The 14,460-nt window shown below is 46.4% G+C and overlaps 1 protein-coding gene across 2 annotated transcripts in view; it reads left to right on the top strand.

The window, feature by feature from the left end:
- Positions 1-14,460, top strand: part of ELL (elongation factor for RNA polymerase II) — a 237,924-nt gene that overhangs the window by 164,134 nt on the left and 59,330 nt on the right. For both annotated transcript variants that reach the window (XR_015302609.1, XM_086947018.1), the window contains exons 5-6: positions 7,454-7,707; positions 11,822-11,946. Coding sequence is in view for 1 of the 2 variants with exons in the window: in XM_086947018.1 (XP_086803144.1) it covers positions 7,454-7,707; positions 11,822-11,946 (379 nt within the window). In the remaining variant the exon portion in view is untranslated. The remainder of the gene's footprint in view (positions 1-7,453; positions 7,708-11,821; positions 11,947-14,460) is intronic.

Genomic DNA, 14,460 nt, shown 5'->3' with positions numbered 1-14,460 from the left:
GTTTTGAGACCCATTTTCGGGTTAGAATGTAAACCACAAATCCACTACAAAGTTTTATTTCCCCAGCTTTTACTTTTAGTAAGGGATTTGACACAGATCAGTGTTGGTTTTGAGCCTCATTTGTGGACAAACGACTGATTTAAAAAAAAAAAAAAGAAATGTGACATTTAGATGTAAATAATGAAAACCGTAATTCCAAGATTTCTCGGTAATCGCCTGGTAGCTGTTAGTTACACGTCAAGTTACATTGGTGTGGCTCCACATATGTTTGAAGTGTGTAAAACCTCTGCCTTAGAGTTGAAGTTGTTCCCCATTGGTAGTGACACAAAGTGGAGGGGTTGGATATCAGCTAGCCAAAAACAAATCAGCTGGTAGGTAGGTAGCTATCTCACTGGTCCCCTGTTTTTCCTTGACATTGATTTAACACATTACTCTATGGGGGATTTAAAGTTTCTTTGTATATGTTGTCCTGCTGGAAATTAATGGAAATAATTTTAGGTAGAGTCTTCTGATGTTTCTGACAAAGCATAGTGGGTTGTGTGTATGGATTTGTATATTATTCCATCTTCTATTAGCAACTCTTTATTGTCGTTCTAATACTTTTGTGACCCCACAAACTGCAGAGTTTAGTTTTGTGTCATTATCCAGTATTATGGGTGTCTTTCATAGATACACATGCCTGAATCATTCCCCGTCATTGAGACGGGAGTCTCCGGTACATAGAAAAGTAATGTCCTATAGACCTATATAGAGAGAAGTAGGCAAAGGGCCTCACCTTAGTAGCCTATCTATGTCCCTTTGTAAAAAGGACCAAACTCTAGAAGAGAGCCAATCAGCTAACACCTCCCTCTAGAACCATCCTGTCAGGAGCCTAAGTCTCTCAGATTTTCTACCGCACGTTGTGCTAAGGGAGTCTCCACCTGAGTTCTCCTCAGGTTTCCTTATTCTAGCCTATTTCTTCACAGATTTGGATTTCTTTACTTCAAGACTGATTATGGCTGATCCTCAGAAGAAGAATGGTCTCTTCAGAGCATGTACTTCTTGTGGAAAAAAGAGGTTACATGTTGAAGACCAGCACAAGACATGCTTATATTGCCTGTATCTGGACCATTCACCAAAGGACTGCAAAATTTGGAGAACTTTTTCTACAAAAAAGCTAAAAGACAGAAAAGGACGTCTTTTACTCTGGCTCAACAGGCTCAAGACCAGAGACTATCTGGAATCTTCAGAAGATGAGTTTTCTTCGGTCTCCTCAAAGCTGTCTTTAAAAAGGCCAAGGGTGGCTTCCCCTAGCCCTACAGATGATCCTCCAAAGAAGGCTGCAAAAAGGTCTTCAGAGGCCAAGTCATCGGCGTCTGACAAGGAGGTTCACACCTTCAAAAAGTCTGCGCCGTCGTCTATGACGACCTCGGCGACGCCCTCATCGGCGCAAAAGAAGGCTGTGTCTCCCGTCTATGTCTCGACGTCGACGACGACCATATCTACGATGACCGCATCGCCGGCGTTTTCTTCATCGACGACGACTACACCATCATCGACGGCGGGTAAGCCTTTGTCGTCGATTATTATCCTAAAAAAATAGTCATCGACAACTACAGCGTTGTCGTCCGTGTCGACGACGAGACCAGCGCCGTCGACGTCTTTGCCGTCGATGAAATCGTCGACGAGTGTACCGTCGACAAAAGAATTGACGACGAAGAAGACAACGTTGACAGTAGCGCAGTCGACAGTGGCATCGTCGACGAGGGTCTCGTCGAAGGCAACGACGGCAATGTACATACCGTCAGCCACACCGTTGACGATGACATCGTCGACACCACAATGGAAGCAGTCAACAACGATTCCACCGTCGATGAGACAGACACAAGAACTACAATCTGTAGATGATAGATCGTCCAGGATCCTGCCGTCGACTAGTCCTTCAATGACAGCTGAGGCTGAGTTACAACCCGCTTCTCTAAGGGTAAAGAGCTCAAATAAGGCAATTACACCAGAGTTAACGTCCCCAAGTAGAGTGCAAGGATTGCCTCCAGCTTGTCTCCTACAAGAAGAGGAGTCGGATGAGGAGGATAGCACACAGGCTACCAGTCCATCTCATCTAGTGGTCAAATGCCAAAGCACTGATGATGATGGTGATGAGGCTGAAATTACCCAAGAGCATAATGTTCAGGCACAGGTACAGACTCAAATTACGCCCATGGTATGTCTACCAGCATCTATAGTGTCTGATTTGACGTTCTTGATACAGGACTATAAAAAACGGTTCCCGGAGTCCTCAGCTCCTCCTCCAGCAGCTAGAAATTCTCCTCCAGCAGCGGGGACGGCTCCGTCTCCTCGGCCCAGACCACCACCATTGGTGCTCCGTCAGGAAAGGGAACAGATACAAGATCCTCCATCATCTGACGTTGGGGAGAACAACAGGAATAGGGTGAGCTCCAAGATGACCATTCCAATCATGATGACGGAGATGATTACGTCATTTCTTCTCCAGCGTCCCTGGAGCCTGCTACCTCAGATTCACCACCTGTGGACATAGGAGGGTTCCACAATCTGATGGAGAGAGCGGCCAAAAGATTCCACGTTACAATGGAGTCTCAAGAAAGTGACTGTTTCCTTTATGATTTTAAGGAACCACTTAAGAAAAGAACCAGATCAATTCCTATTATTGACTATATATGTGAACAGGGTCTGCAGTTGATGCAGACTCCAGCCTCCGTATCGGCAGTGGTTCCAAGAATGGACAAAAAATACAAGGCCCCAGCATCTGCACCAGCCTGCCTTACAGGACATCCCAAGCCGGACTCTGTGGTTACACAGGCGGCGCAGAAAACTTCCAGGAATCCCTCCTCTCCGTTAACAGCTCCACCAGACAAGGGGGGCAGGAAGCTAGACAATATCGGAAAGCGTTTTTCAACCACATCGGCAATGACAGTCAAGGCGGCACTTCTAGGAAGGTATAATAGGCAGTTGTGGGCTCCGTATTTCTCTGAACTGCCAGACGCCACGAAAGCGGAAGTTCAATCTCTACTTCTAGAGGGTCAAACTTCGGCCTCTGAATTGATAGACTGTGCTGTGGATGTAGCGATGACTGGATTCAGACAGCTAGTAGGGGCAGCTGTTTTGCGAAGGCAGGGATGGCTCAAGGCTACCTCCATTCCGACCGAGGTACAATCTAAGTCCTAGACATGCCATACGATGGACAACACCTCTTTGGAGCCAAGATCGATGAAGCGCTACAAACAATTAAAAAGGACACAGACACTGCGAGGGCACTTGGCACACTACAATTTAGAAACCAGGCCTTTCGAGGGAACAGAGGCAGAGGACAATCCTCTTACAGAAGCAATTATCAAAATATATCCTCATATTCTTACAAACAAGGCAAGTCACAATACCAACCTCTCCAACTCTTCTGGAAAGTCCAACTTTAAGGGAAAAAACCAACGGAAGACCACTGGCGGACGCCAATGACCTATTCCTACAGCCAGTCCATCCCTCATCTCCTTCTTTGAAAATTGGAGGAAAACTGACCCAATTCCTCAACAATTGGAGAATAACAACGGACCAGTGGGTCCTTCAATTAATTCAATTTGGTCATTCTATAGAATTCAAAAAAATCCCACCGACAACCCCTCCACGCCCGATGCATCACAAAAACCTGCGATTGCTTCTTCAAGAACTCTCAATTATGCTACAAAAAGGGGCAATAGAGCGAGTACCGTCAGCTCACAAGGGGAGAGGATTTTATCCCGCTTCTTCCCGATTCAAAAGAAGGAGAAGAAATGGAGGCCCATTCTAGACCTCAGGGCGCTCAACGCATTCTTAAAGAGGCAATCGTTCCGCATGGTCACGATTCAGGAGATCTTGGGCCTCTTAGAGGAGGGAGATTTCATGACGTCTTTGGACCTACAAGACGCATACTTTCACGTCCCAGTCCACAAAAATCATAGGAAATTCCTAAGATTTGCTGTGGCGGGCCAGCACTATCAGTTCTGTGTCCTCCCTTTTGGCCTCAAGTATGCGCCCCGAATCTTCACCAAGTGTCTCTCCCTGATGGCAGCATTCCTCAGGCGGCATGGACATCAAGTCTTCCCATATTTGGACGACTGGCTGGTGAAGGCACCATCCTTGTCAGGCGCAACCAAATCCTCCAACGCCTGTCTAAATCTCTTCAAGCACTTGGGTCTTATACTCAATCGAGAAAAATCCACCTTACATCCCTCTCGAGTCATTACCTTCCTCGGAGCAACACTGGATACAAAAGTTGCGAAGGCATTCCCATCTCAGGAGAGAAAACGCAAGCTCGTCTCTCTGGCCGCATCAGTGGCTTCGAAGAAAACTTTAACAGTCCGTACCTTCAAATCCCTCTTGGGAATGATGTCCTGGTGCATCCTGCTCATACCGCACTGTCGCCTTGGATGCGTCCTCTCCAAGAGGCTTTGACCAAACAGTGTGCGCAATGCACGGGATCGTTCGAAGACCGCATAACGATCACAATGCAAGTCACCAAGACATTGCAGTGGTGGAGGTCGCTCAAGAACCTCTCACAGGGATTGCCGTTCCTCCTTCCAGCAGCTCCTCATATCATTACGACGTATGCCTCCCTGGAGGGTTGGGGAGCAGTCCTACATGAATTACGGATCAGTGGCAGATGGTCAGAACCGGAGACGCAGCTCCATATCAACCTGTTGGAGCTGAGGGCAGTCTCCCTAGCCCTGCAGTCCTTCTTGCCAAGGATCAAGAACTCCCTAGTGCTCGTCAGGACCGACAACACTACGATGATGCACTACCTGAACAAACCGGGAGGGACGCGTTCGCTAACACTCTATCGCGAATCGCAAAAGATCTGGAAGTGGCTCATTCTCCACAACGTATTGTTGAGGGTGGAGTACGTCCCAGGCAAGGACAATGTCATCTCAGACGCACTAAGCAGACAGAGGTCTTTGTCGAACGAATGGGAGCTGGATATGACGACCACCGGTCAAATCTTATCAAGGTGGGGAACGCCGCAAATCGACCTATTTGCGACCAGGGAGAACACCAAATGCCAAAACTTAGCAAGTTGGCATCCGTAATCAAGGTCTCTCGGGAATGCATTTTCCATCTCATGGCGCAACGTCCTTGCGTACACATTTCCGCCATTTCCAATGATTCCCAGAGTCCTCGGAGATGAAGGCGGAGCCTTGCACTTTAATTCTGATAGCCCCATTCTGGCCGAGGCAACACTGGTTCACAGACCTTCATCGCCTATCACTGCAGCCGTCAATCCATCTACGTCCGCATCCATCTCTGCTCACGATGAGCAACAAGCAGGTTCAACATCCGGATCTGAAATCTCTCAGGTTTCGACTTTGCTCCTGAGTACCTAGAATTCAGCAACTTAAACATCCCGTAGGATTGTAAAGATATCCTAGCCAAGGCAAGAGCGGAAATCACTAACAAGACTTATTCCCTGAAGTGGAAACGCTTTTGCATCTGGTGTGCGGACAAAGGTCTACGTCCCTTTGCCACCTCTCCAGAACAAATATTACCCTACCTGCTACATTTGGCAGAGTCAGGCCTGGCCCACTCTTCCATAAGGGTACATTTGGTGGCGATATCCAGGTTGAAAAGAACATCGAATGGACCCTCTCTCTGGTCTAGTAGACTAATAAAACAATTCCTTAAAGGTCTCTATAGATCTTTTCCTCGACCACGGATGATCCCTCCAACATGGTATCTAAATGTGGTTCTTAACCAACTAATGAAACACCCTTTTGAACCCATTCACAGGGCAGACATTAAATACATCTCGTGGAAGACGGCTCTCCTCCTGGCGCTTACATCAGCAAGGAGGATCAGTGAACTGCAGGTTCTTTCCATCCAAGACCCCTTCCTGCAGTTTAGGGATGACAGAGTGATTTTAAGGACCAATCCTAGGTTTATTCCTAAAGTCCCGTCGGACTTCCACTGAAATGAGCCTGTGATTCTCAGATCATTCTTCCCAAATCCCAGCACTGCAGCTGAGAGAGCTTCACTCATTGGACCTTAAGAGATGTCTAAAATTTTATATTGATAAAACCAAACATTTCAGAAAATCTAATCGGCTCTTCATAGCCTTCAGTAGACCTAGGAAGGGTCTACCGCTTACCAAACAAAGCATCTCCAGATGGATCTCTTTGGCGATTGCCTTTTGTCACGACAGAGCCGGACAGCCGTTGCACTCCAAAATCAAGGCTCACTCTACAAGAGCCATGTCGACTTCTATGGCACTATTTGCAGGAGTGCCAGTTATTGACATCTGCAGGGCGGCAACATGGAAGTCGCCGCATACCTTCACCAGGCACTACTGCCTGGATACAGAGCTGATGAAGGATGCAGCAGTGGGACAAGCAGTGCTACGCCATCTATTCCAGTAAGGTGAGCCTTCCTCCATCCCTCCATCCTTTTCTGGTATGCACATTTCTCTGTTAATGCTTCTGGTTGATGTCTATTGATGGTTCATAGTCGCATGATATGTATTATCTAATGACTTGTATATGCTGTTCCATCAGAAATGTGCACAAGGTATTGCTTGCTACTCTGATTCAGGCATGTGAATCTATGAAAGACACCCATAATACTGGATAAGAAATGCGTTACTTACTTGCAACTGCAGTTATTCAGTATTGGTGTCTTTCATAGATTCACATGCAACCCTCCTGCCTCCCTGGGAAGGACTCTCCTATCTCTCTATCAGTGCTACGCCTACTTACCTTGGTTCGTACGAAAATCTGAGAGACTGAGGCTCCTGACAGGAAGGTTCTAGAGGGAGGTGTTAGCTGATTGGCTCTCTTCTAGAGTTTGGTCCTTTTTACAAAAGGACATAGATAGGCAACTAAGGTGATACTTCTCTCTATATATGTCTATAGGACATTACTTTTCTATGTACCAGAGACTCCCATCTCGACGACGGGAAATGATTCAGGCATGTGAATCTATGAAAGACACCAATACTGGATAACTGCAGTTACAGGTAAGTAACGCATTTCTTGGCACACATTCAAAGTTTGATGGCTGCCAAAAACGTTGCAGTTTAGTCATGAGTTTCTTCCCCATATCATAATGCTACTGCATAATGAACTGGACATCCAGCGCAAAAACAGGTTTTAGACAAGCGTGCAAAGATGTTTTAAACTGACAGGCCGAGATTGGGTAGTCAAGATTATAGCTAAATCTCAACATTCCGTAGATTTCAGTTATGGTATCCATATGGTGTTACATAGTTTACTTGATCTACCCTTTCGATTGGAGTATTCAAAGGGCTGTCATTATAGTGGAAGCTCTTTCATTTAAACTATTACTATTTTTTGTGCTTCAGCTTCGTATACTATTTGTGGTGTAATTTCTTACCCCTTTTACATGTATTTTTTTTACTTTCACAACAGAAAATTGGCATGGCTGTTCAAATGCTGTACTGTTTATCTGTTTCCAGGTAAAAAGGTTCAGGTACGAAAGCCACTTCCAGTAAATCCTGACCCAGTTCCTTCTCGGAAGCGGGCAGCGCCAGTCAATCCGGCCTGTGCCGTACGAAAAAGTGGGAGTGCCATTTCTCTGCGGCCCATCAAAGATCGGGTAATGCATTTGTTGGCACTAAAGCCCTACAAGAAACCGGAACTGATATTGCGATTACAAAAAGATCAGCTTCCTCCGCAAGACAAAGACATGTTGGACAGCCTCCTGCAACAGGTAAGTGCCCGTGAAGATGTTTCACCTGTTAATGGTAAATTTTGATGTAATGAAAAATGTTGTTTTAGGGTGGAATACTCCCTGGCCCTGACCCACCATCCCCTGAGAACATCTTTTACTCTGCTTCTTTTCCTCATGTTTGTGCAGACTGATATCCCATTACATTAATTTCAAAAGAGTAAACGTTCCATAAAAAGAAATGGCTTCATGCTCCAAAAGGTTCTCCATGTGAAAGATCTAGCTGCTTATTGCTAGAGGCACAGTTCCTGTAGGATATTATTGTTTCATAAATAAAGTATTGTGTCCTTGAGTAAGTGCTATATCTAACAAATCAATGCCCAATGTTGGTTTTGTAGTGTGTCCACTTGCTAACTCAAATTCCTATTTTAATTGCATGACAATGCATCGCTTGTGTCAACATTGGAAATATGACATGTCTCACCATCTGAACATTCCCTACCTCTAAATAGACCTAATAATAAAATAAATGATACTGTGTGTACTGAAAAAGCAAGGTTGTGGAAGGAATGCTTGAAGTAATCTTAACAGCTGGCAATCTCTTCTGCTCACAATCCAGACCATCATCTTTCTCCTGTTCCTTTCTAGAGAAAAACCCACTTTATGCAAATCAGTTTTGGTCCTACTCCAGTAGAAACTGTCCGGCCAGGTCCCCTCCAAATGGGAACACAAGCAACTCCAGATCGGTTACTACCTATTTAAGTCTCCTTAATGAGGTATAGCATTAGCAACTGGCTGGACCAAGACTGATTTTCATAAGGCGGGCCATCATCTAGAATGTACAACTGTGTGAAAAACAAAAGCCTGGAATGTAACCCAAGCTTATTTATGGCCACAACCCCGGATGTGGAATCCAAACAGGTTAATGCTTTTGTCAAACTGTTTCTTCTGGCAGTTTTGCAGCACAGTACATAACTGCAGTTTGACTGTTCGGTATGGGACATGGCCAAAGAGATCTTGCCAGGGGGTCCTAAAGAGCCGTAACGCTTCCCTGGCTCAGACCATCCTTGATGACCAGGGTGCGACGAAATACATCATCAGTGCTGGCCTAGATACTGCAGATTTAAGTTGCAGAGCCGTGGGTAGCAATGTCATTCTTGACAGGCACGCCTAGATGACCAGACTTTTTGTGTTCAGGCATCGCTGATGTCTTTTGATGGTTAAGTCTCTTCTGAGAGAAGAGCTGCGCCATTGTGCTGGATACGTTGAAAGACAGTACAGCTACAGCACGCTCCTTGTGGCCTGTGACTGATGCTAAACAATTCCCCGCATCAGTTCTGCAATTTTGGTGTTATGCCAGAGGGTTTGGCCTATTGACCTTGGAAATCTTACCAGCCAGTGGTTCATGAGGCATTCCAGTCCTTTTGAAGCAGTGGCTGTGCCACCGGCAGTCATTACACGGGCCAGTAGGGGCATTTGCCACCATCTTTCTGCCACTACCAAGCCACTTTTGGCCTCAACGACTAGTGGACCACTGGGAGGGAGCATGAGTCATTATTTTCTCCCCGGTTGGCGAGCCACTGTGTCTCACAGATGTGTCTTAAACATTGTTCAAAAGGACTGCGCCATACCTTCCACTTAGTTCCACTCCACCTCTCTCTAGCACTGAATAAATATTGGGGAAGCATCTGTCTATTCTCCTGCAGGATGTTGATCTCTTACTCTCCGAAGATACCATTGAACAAATACCTGCTGAACATTGTTATTTGTGCTTTTTTCTCAGTCTAAAAAAGGACAAGGATCTTTGACCTATCCCAGACCTTTGGTCATAAATGCCCTGGATCCAGGGGACTGCATGGTGTCCCTGGATGTGCAGGATGTGCATTTTCATATACCCTGGGGGTCAAGGAGGGCAAGAAACGCATACAGTGTGTTGTGCTCGCTTTCATCTTCACCATTAATTAAATTAATTAATTAATTAATTGTGTGCTTATATAGCGCTGGAATCACTACCGAAGGGGTACCTCCGCGCTTCGACCGCTGCGAAACCCTTCCTGGCTTCCCTGAGAGATGGTCCCTTAATGGGTATCTCCAGGGTGAGACCAGGCATCCCCGGCAGTCTGGTGGGGCCGTTAGTGAAGATGAGGCAAGCTAGTGCCCAGAGTTGCCGAGTGTGATCGCTGATCAGAGTGGGCACCGAGGCGAGAGAATTATCGAGTCCGCTGACCCTGGTCCAGAAACCTGCCGCGTCGGGAATCGAACCCTGGTCCCGGGCCGTCCTCTGCTCTCGGGTCTGCCGCCTCTAACCAGTGAGCCACACTACTTCATGCCCCTCTATTTATGAAAGTGATGGTAGTAGTCACTACTGCGATCAGATTTTGCAGATTCCTGTACCTTGATGATTGGCTTCTGAAGGTGGGCTTGCTGCAGTCCACTGTGACCACCTTTGTAGGACGGCAGAACTCTTGAATACCTTTTGGGTTTACCATAAACATGGCAAAGGTCCACCTGGTTCCTCACAGATACTTCCATCCATTGAAGTGATTTGAGATGCAGTGATGTTCAAGGCTTTTCTTCCACTGCAGTGAGTCCCGGACATTCGGGTTACAGCATAGGTTTCAGGTTCGGTATAGAATCTAATTAAGGATTGCGGTCTCAATGCTATGTGCATCCTCATCGCCGGTAGCTGCAGGTGGCTTATGGGGGGCCATGCAATGGAACTTGAAAGCCCAGTGATCCCAGCATCAAGGCTCTCTGACTCATCCAGGTGTTGAACGAGATGCCCAAGATCTGCAGAGGTTGTTGTCAAATCCCAATTTGTCCTGAGGCAGACTGATGAAGTGCTGCTGGGTTGGGGTGGGGGTGAGGGGGTACATCTAGAGTAGGGGGATCATCGTCTTCTGATATGCAGCAGAGAGTAAGCTCCATCACGCTTGTGACGTTTCTGCCCATTCTTTTTGCTCTGGAGGCTTTTCTGCTGTCCAAGTGGAGGCTGTTGTAGGTTCTCACAAACAATTCTACAGCCGTGTGGTACTGCACAAACAGGATGAGGTAGGATCCTAGGCTGTGTGCCAACCGCCCTTCAGTTTTGGGAGGAGACTGGAGCAGCAGAACAACTTTCTAGTGCTAACCTCCTATTGAGGCTCCTGAATAAAAGAGCAGACATCTGGCAGCTCACAAGTGGTGACTGCATCCTTAGGTGGAATGGGCGCGTTCGATTAGCGTAGAGAGCCCTGGTTAGATATATTAGCCACTATTGTGTCCACAATTTGGCAGAATGAATTTTCCATGGGGCACTCTTTAGGAGACTCATTCGTGCAGGAATGGAACAAGGGTCTTCTGTATGCCTGGCCGCCTCTACCTTACCTGCTCTGAAGATCAGATTGTAGTACTTGGGACTCCTGAGCATGAGCAGCAGTTCTTTCGTCAGGCTGCCATTTAGGAAGATCTCCTGTCTCGACACGAAGGCAGGGTCCTTCATCCAAACTTCACAGCTTTCACCAACATGCTTGAAGATTGAGTGGCGGCAGTTGGTTGCATTTGAAGAGACCTTTCACAACATCCATCCTTCATTTCTGTGCACTGGGTCAAATGTTTTTGTGGTGTGGTGCCTGAAACACTAACCCTTTACAAGCTGAGCTTCGGACATTCTTTTATTTGATCTTTCTTTAGCCCAGCAAGGACTTGCATAGTGTGTCACTAGTTTGCTCCTGAAATTGGTAAGATGTTTTTTTACAGTTTTCACTACGCAGGTGCCAAAATGAAAGTTGGGTCTAGTTTGCCCATTCATATTGATTTGATGGATGGTGCTCTTTTTCTGTGTAGTACAAACAATTTGCTTGAATTGCTCTTAAGGTGTTTAAAAAATCAAAACCTTTAGGTCTGTCTCTGCTCCTCCTCATGCACCAATAATGCAAGTTAACACAAAACATCTGCTTAGTTTATAGTGCAGCAGATAGGGCAAATGTATGTCTTGCAATGATTTTTAAATCCTATTCAGTGAATGATTAAACCTGTCTGACATGGATTTAGCTAAGTTTATGTACAGTTGTATGACCGCTTCATATTTTGCCACCTGTGTTGTCCAGAGATTTACCTGAGTGTTAAATTTACCTCCATGATTTTAATGTTCAGCATGGTTCATATTTCGACACAGGTGGCCAACCTCAGTGCCAAAGACAGCACCTATACTTTGAAAGATTGCTTTTATAAAGATGTGCAGAAGGACTGGCCTGGATACTCCGAAGGGGACCAACAGTTACTTAAAAGGATACTCGTAAGGTAATTGTCTTGTTGTGCTTTGCTGATCTCCACCACTGCCCCCTTTACTCCTGTCCACAGAACAATTGCAGAAAGCTTTTCTGAGACCAGTTTCTACAAAACTTTCTGATGATTCTTCTTTCTGCATTAAATCCCTCATTTTGTTAAGGGGCTCCCTGCTGGTGTTCCGCCGGATAAAAATGGGGCCAGGCGGTCATTGGACCCCCTATTTAAAGTATGGTGGTAATGCTGACCATTTGTAATTCTACTACGTTTTAAATGGAGTCCTGATGCACCCAATAAGATCTAGTGAATGCAGTTCACTTAACAGGCATCAGGTCTTGGTCCTTTCTAAGTTCACATTCCTTTGGTAATTTATGTTTGATCAGTTCTCCAATTTTCATATATTCATTATGTTCGAGGCATGTGGGCTGCTGAATTCATATCTGTGCATACATCGCCGCCTAGTGTTGGGTCCGGATGATTGCACGTTGTTGTCCTGGAAGAGTCTTCGAAGTACACAAGATAGGTGGCTCCTCCCCTGGACTACAGTGCGCATGGGCATCCTCAGATTGGTTTTTTCCGCCATTTGGTTCGGATGTTACTATCTTAGCTCAAGTTAGGAAAACTTTCTACGAAGCCAAAAGGCTTTCGACAGCGTCAGTATTGTTTCGTTCGGTACCGATAACTTTGCTTCGAGAGGACATCGAGGAATCAGACGGTTTTTTTCCACATTCGACCCGATCTTTGATCTACGATGGAAAGAAGCCCATTCAAAAGGTGTCCACTTTGTAATGCAAAATACCCGCACATCGATGTCCACCCGGTGTGCAACAAGTGCCTGTCCCCATATCACAACGAAGCCAACTGTATGGCCTGTGCCCGGTTCAGGTCGAAGAAAACTCTTCGGATTCGACGCGCGGCTCGATTGGAGTCGCAGAGATCAGCGCCTATTCCAGAAAACATCTTCGGGACCGAAGACTAAGAGTTCGTTGATCTGGAGGATCGGGAAGAACACTCAGATCCGGTTTCGGGCCATGACTCCGAGTAGGACGCCGAAGACGAAGAAGTATTGGAAGAAGACGAAAACGTCGTCGAGGAGGTAGAAGACGACGCAGAGGCCCTTGGGGCCGTAGAAGATAGCTCAGGCGAGGAGCTAGGCCCAACCGGCTATACGTGGTCGACGATGAAGCACTCAATAAGGCTCAGGTCGAGGGATCGCCACAAGGCCTTACCCGAGATCTACAGACTCGTTCTACACCCCCGCATAAAGGCCCGGTTTCGAACATATATAAAGAGCCATCGGTATTGAAACCGCCATCGGTCGATCCAAATAAATCGAAACCGAAAGCATCACTGCCAAAACCGAAACCAAAAATGCAGCTGACTCTGGTCGGCTCCAAGGCCTCAAACCCCTCGGAGCCGAAGAAACAGAAAAAGGCCGTCGATACCGAGAAGCTCAAAAAGGTCATCGAACCGAAGGTTGGGGCACCGAAGACCAAAGTCAAGGCTGTCGAACTGACTAAGCCGACACCGAAGGGAGTCGACACACACAAAAGGCTCGAACCAAAAGAAGGGATCGTTTCCTTGGTCGAGGCCTGCAGACAAGACAAAGACTGGCTCCAAGGACCCTGTTGAGTCGATGCAGCCGAGCCCATTCATAGCCAAAGAGGTGTCTGAGTCACTCCAACGCATCAAAAATAAGGCTACAGCGGTCGGGCCGAAGAAGGCCCCAACACCAAAGCTGGTCGGAAACGTTCAGACCGCATCAACACCAATCAAATTCGGGTTGCCACCAACAGTGCGTCCGAAGATGTTCGAACCTAAAAAAGGTATCGGAGCCATTACAAAAGTGTCGATGGAAGTGGAGGCTACTGAGGAGCCTGAAGAACAGGAGTCGAGGCAGTTCATCGACTCGGAAACTGGTAGACTGTCCATATATAAAAGGAAAATAATACCAGAAACACCCATGGAGTCATATAAGATTCCCTTAAAGAAGAAGAGCGATTCAACAACATCGCCAGTTCTTGTGGAACCTCTCCAATCCTATGGACAAGAACCTCAGACTTTTTCACCCACATACTCAGATGTGAATGCAGGGGATGACGAAAATGAGGATGACACTTATCATGTGGACACTGATCCCGATGATCAAAACCAACCATGGGCAGACCCAGCTGACCCAAGGGATACGCAGACTGCCCCTGACACACATGTATACAGTGTAAAAACATCTCCTACTGAGGACACTACTGCCTTTAACGCCCTTATTGAAAGAGCGGCAAGTAACCATGACGTGCAACTACATGCTGACCCTGTGGAGGAAGACTTTCTGGTCGACACATTTTCCACTTCAGAAAGAACAGTCAAGACTGCCCATGCTAAAAGGGGTCCTTAAGCATGCTGGTGACATTTTTAAGGAAACCACCAGGGCCAGGATATTAAACCCAAGAATTGAAAAGAAATATAGACCGGCACCTGTGGACCCTACTTATATAAGAGGACAGTTGCCATTGACTCATTAGTTGTTTCTAA

The sequence above is a fragment of the Lissotriton vulgaris genome, chromosome 12 (assembly GCF_964263255.1).
Source record: "Lissotriton vulgaris chromosome 12, aLisVul1.2, whole genome shotgun sequence".
Taxonomy (NCBI): domain Eukaryota; kingdom Metazoa; phylum Chordata; class Amphibia; order Caudata; family Salamandridae; genus Lissotriton; species Lissotriton vulgaris.
Note: the sequence above shows the minus strand (reverse complement) of the source record. Positions and strands in the feature narration are given on the sequence as shown.